Source organism: Fukomys damarensis, unplaced genomic scaffold (assembly GCF_012274545.1).
Source record: "Fukomys damarensis isolate Sample0158 unplaced genomic scaffold, DMR_v1.0_HiC HiC_scaffold_34, whole genome shotgun sequence".
In the NCBI taxonomy this organism is placed as follows: Eukaryota; Metazoa; Chordata; class Mammalia; order Rodentia; family Bathyergidae; genus Fukomys; species Fukomys damarensis.
Window position 1 is genome coordinate 21,594,862 of NW_022900946.1, and position 4,575 is coordinate 21,599,436.

A 4,575-nucleotide genomic window follows, 5' to 3' on the forward strand; every position below is an offset into this window, starting at 1 on the left:
CCTCCTTAAAAGATGGTACTGCAGGATTGTGCCCCTGTGCCTGACTTTTACGTGCATTAAAATGGAGTTGGTCTTGGTAAAGATAGGGGAAGTATTGTGATTTACAAAATTTAGAGAGCTTCCTCTCAGTACAGGTTGCCGTAACTGCCTTATTTTAAATAGATTACTACCATCAAACTGGCTCTTTTCTGAATTTCATTCTTTTTTTGTTTTGTTTTGTTTTTTGAGACAGGGTCTCACTATGTATTTGAGACTGATCTGGAACGCATTATGTAGCCCAGGCTGGTCTCGAACGCACAAGTGATCCTCCTGCCTCAGCCTCCCAAGTGCTGGGATTACAGGCATGCCCCACCACACCCAGCTTGAATTTCATTCGTATTCTGTATTCTTTATGTTCATTGATTTCTCTGTGATTCTTGAACTCAGAACGTTGGAAATAATCTTTCAATTGAATTTAAATTCATTTCTAATTTTAAATTTTTTCTTTTAACTTCTAGTTTTTTCTGTTGTTTTGTTTCATTCATCCATTTATGCATATTTTCTTTGTCTCTCTCTGTCCCACCTCCCCTCATGCCCTGCATCTTAGTTGTTGTTCCAGAGAGGAGGCATGTATGACATGATTGTAAGTAGAGGGCCTCAGTTACAGTTTGTCACTGTGGCTTTGTCATTTCCCTAAGTCCCTCTTCTTCATTTTAAGCAGTGTCGTGTGTGCACTGTGTGTGTTCCCCACTCCAGCTGGTGTCCCTTTATGTGCACCAGCACTTGCCCCTAGCATATGTACCCATTTGTACATCTGATGCATCCCGCGTAGCTTGTATATGTGTCTGTGTTCCAACATTTTGTGTTTAACCTGCTTACCTATGTGAGGAGCTTGGCTGGGTGGGAGAGACACCAGTGCCAGCTTTTTGGAGGATGAATTATTAGAAAATAGATCAGAGTTTTTGTGTACTACACTACACCATATTTTTTATTTTGAGACAGGGTTATGCCAAGTTGCTAAGTTATCCAGGCTAGGCTCAAACTTGCCATCCTCCTGCCTCAGCCTTCCAGAGTGCTACGATTACAGGCATGGATCACATCTGGCTGAGAGTCTACTCTGTCTGAGTGGGATGCCATGTTGCCTATCCAAGCTGGTTGGGAGTCCACGGACTGTGGGCCAAGTCTGGACCTGTCATGTGTACAGCCACCTCACCTGATGTGTGTTGACCCTCATTTGCACGTGGGGAGGAGTATTAGTTCAACCTGGGAAGTGGCACACACCAATAATCTCAGTGCTTGAGAGGCTGAGTTCGGAAGGTCATGCATGAGTTTGAGGCCAACTGGTCTACATCCAGTGTTCTAAGCCTGTCTGGAGTACACAGCAGAACCCTGTCTAAAACAAAAACAAACCAGCTCTTACTCTGATTATTTGTGTACGTGCAAATTCATCAGCCTCATTGGTTCCAGGTTTCCAGTGAGGGTGGTACAGTCTAACGGCTCTTGGTCCCCATTGCTTGCTCCATGTGACCAGGGCAGATTGCTCCAAGAGGCAGGCCCGGCATGCTATATATATCATGATCTACAGGAATGTCTCTCTCTCTTAGGGTGTATGTTTCAGGGGTGCTGTACTAGGTTGACAACTCTTCTGAGAAACACAAGCAAAGAGTATAAAACTCATCCAGGTGATGATTTTAAAAAATTCTTCCTGAAGTAAGACCATTGTTTTTTAATTCTAAGAGACCTCACAGAGATGTACACATATCTGACTTGATTATTTCAAGCTGGTAAAAAATCTTTATGGTTAATAAGACACTCCAGCTAATGTGGATGTAATGGCACACACCTGTAATCTCAGCACTCAGGCTGAGGCAAGAGGATCATACAGAGTTTGAGACCAGCCTGGGCTACATATGAAGTTCAAGACCAACCTGAACTACATAGTGAGACCTTGACTCGGGGAAAAAAAAAAAAATGTAGCTAACTAAATAAATAAAACACACTCTAGTGATGGGAACAGTTACAGCCATTTCTGACTGTTGAGAATCTGATGTTAGTGAGTTAGAGGTTGAAAAATAAGTTTGCACCTGGACAGCCTTTGTTTACCTGTTATGTGAAACTAAGGCCTAAGGCTTTGATAATTTTCAAGGACCCTAAACAGATCCCTGGGCTGAATACCTGTGTTTCTATCTGCAAATGGATTTTTCCCAGCACTGACGAGTATCTAGACAAAAGGATTTAGGCGTGTCTTTTACCTTGACATGTGACCTGACAAACAAATGGGGCCTCTGTCCTTCAGCCTGGAGAAGCCGATGGAGAAAACAGAGTGCATTCTGAGCACTACTGCACTCCCCAGATGGTGGCCAGGAGACCTTTACGAGACTTTGTGGGGCTGGAGGACTGCGACAAGCCCACTCAGGATGCCATGCTCAACTTCAGCTTCTTCGTCACTGTGGGAGACATGGATGAAGCTTTCAAATCTATCAAACTCATCAAGAGGTAAGGATTCTATTGACTGAGGTATCAAAAGGTGGTATGCATCCCCTTTAGAGCCTTCATTTTCTCTGTGTTTTCCTTCTCGCCTGGTTTTCAAAATCATTAATGCTTTTGTGGTTGTATCATGGTGTACTTAATGGTCTTTTCACTCCATGAAATGCTGCTTAGCTCAAGGATACCAGGATGTGCCTGGTATGCTGTGCTGTACAGAAGGTGCATTTGGTGAAGCTGGTGAGCTTGGCTCTTGGCATGTGGTACAGGAATCCTACAAGATATCATTTGTTTTTATTTATTTTAAAGTGTTCAAGATAAGGCCAGGGATTTAGCTCAGTGGCACCACACCTGCCTCACAAGCACAAGGTCCTGAGTTCAATCCCTAAACCTGGAAAAAAAAAAAACCCTATTATTTAACTGTTCAGAATAATTCATCAAAAGTTCATGTTTGCAGGGGCTGGGGATTTAGCTCAGTGGTGCTGCCACCTGGCTCTCAAGCACAAGGTCCTGAGTTCAATCCATAGTACCCCCGCCAAAAAAAAGTTCATGTTTGCTAAATATTGTTAAAAGTTTTTCATAAATAAACAAAAATAGCAAGGGGAAAAATGCAATTAAATTGCTGTAAAAGAACATCTGGTGGCCTAGGGATGTAGCTCAGTGGTAGAATGCTTGCTTACCATGTACAAAGCTTTGGGTATAATCTCTAGTACCACACACACACATACACACACACACACACACACACACACACACACACACAATGTCAGAGCTGGGGATTTAGCTCAGTGGCACCTCATCTGCCATTCAAGCACAAGGTCTTGAGTTTGATCCCCAGGACCAAAGGCGGGGGGGCGGTGTCAGTCAAGGACTATCAACAAGGACCTGAGTTCTCCTGAGAGAAATTCACCACAAAAGCAGTTGATAGATTTTAACTTTAAAAGGGTAGGAAAATTATGCAGCAGTGACATTGTGAGAAAAGAAATCTGAGAAATTAATTGCTTAGAGCAACCATCATCTGCAATAATTACTTTGTAACACAGAAGGTACCCTTCATAACACGAGTATAATGTGGGGTCCTCATCCATTGTCTTTCTAAACTAGCAGGGCCAGGCCTTTTCGCAGTTGGAAGGGCCTTTTTCTATACTAGCCATGTAGCCAGGGAGCCATGCAGACAGCCGTGACCCAGAGAGGCTGCATAGTAAAGCCCAGTGTTTTTTAGGTCACCCTTGTCACAGGTCACAGAGCCAAAACTGACCCATATGGTCAATTTTAAAATTTTAGTGTATTACTATGTAGTTGTATGCATAATATTAGCAATCACATTTAACATGTGATTGGAAATAAAAATCCTTTGTAGGAAAAAAGTCAAGTGGAAAGAAGTTAAGAGGTACCTGTTTGCACCAGTGTGCTGCATTGTAAATATTTCTGTACTATGTGCTGTGTCTTAGATGGTCATTATTTGTTCTGACTGAAGACAAATTCCTGGTACAACCTGGGTTTCAGATCAGCCAAGCTGATCAACTTGTTTTATTAGGAGGAATGGTGGTCAGATATCCAAAGGAATTACTATTTCTCATGTTCCCTACCAGTATTGGTTCTAGTGCTTTTTTGCTCTCTGGCAGTTGCCTTCTGTGCTCCTCATCTCATAGTGGCTGAATCAGAGCAAATATCCAGCCAGGCACCAAACCCTGGTAACAGTTGCAGATAGGAAGTTTAGGGTTCGGTGGGCCAGTTTTGACCCCTGGGGTACAGATCTTAGATGGTTTCTACCCAACCTGAGGAGTTTGTAGACTAAGAAAATGCATCTATCTGGAAGCAGTGTGGCCTCTGAGGGCATTTTGCAGCCCCTCAAACACTCCACTAAAGAAGCTGAGTTTTTCTTTAAGGAAAAGCTAGCAGATTTCTTCCTACTCCACTTGTTAATCTACCATCCCAGGGCCATAATTTTCAGAGTCCATGGGAATATGGACTTCAGAGACTCAGTTGCCTGGAACCATAGAAAAGAGTATTTTCACCCACGGGGTCCTTTTAATCCTTCCCTTAGCATCAGCCTGCAAAAATCATAGGAAAACTGATCAAATTCCTTTCCCAGATGTGGCAGTCTAAATG

At 42.9% G+C, this 4,575-nt stretch overlaps 1 protein-coding gene across 3 annotated transcripts in view; it reads left to right on the plus strand.

Moving 5' to 3' along the window:
* The window catches only part of Ift140 (intraflagellar transport 140), an 89,275-nt gene that overhangs the window by 41,169 nt on the left and 43,531 nt on the right, over positions 1 to 4,575 (plus strand). For 2 of the 3 annotated variants that reach the window (XM_010620510.2, XM_010620512.2), the window contains exons 18-19: positions 587 to 622; positions 2,276 to 2,475. In XM_010620510.2, the coding sequence (XP_010618812.1) occupies positions 587 to 622; positions 2,276 to 2,475 (236 nt within the window). The remainder of the gene's footprint in view (positions 1 to 586; positions 623 to 2,275; positions 2,476 to 4,575) is intronic. The other variant, XM_010620511.2, reaches the window with a different exon arrangement.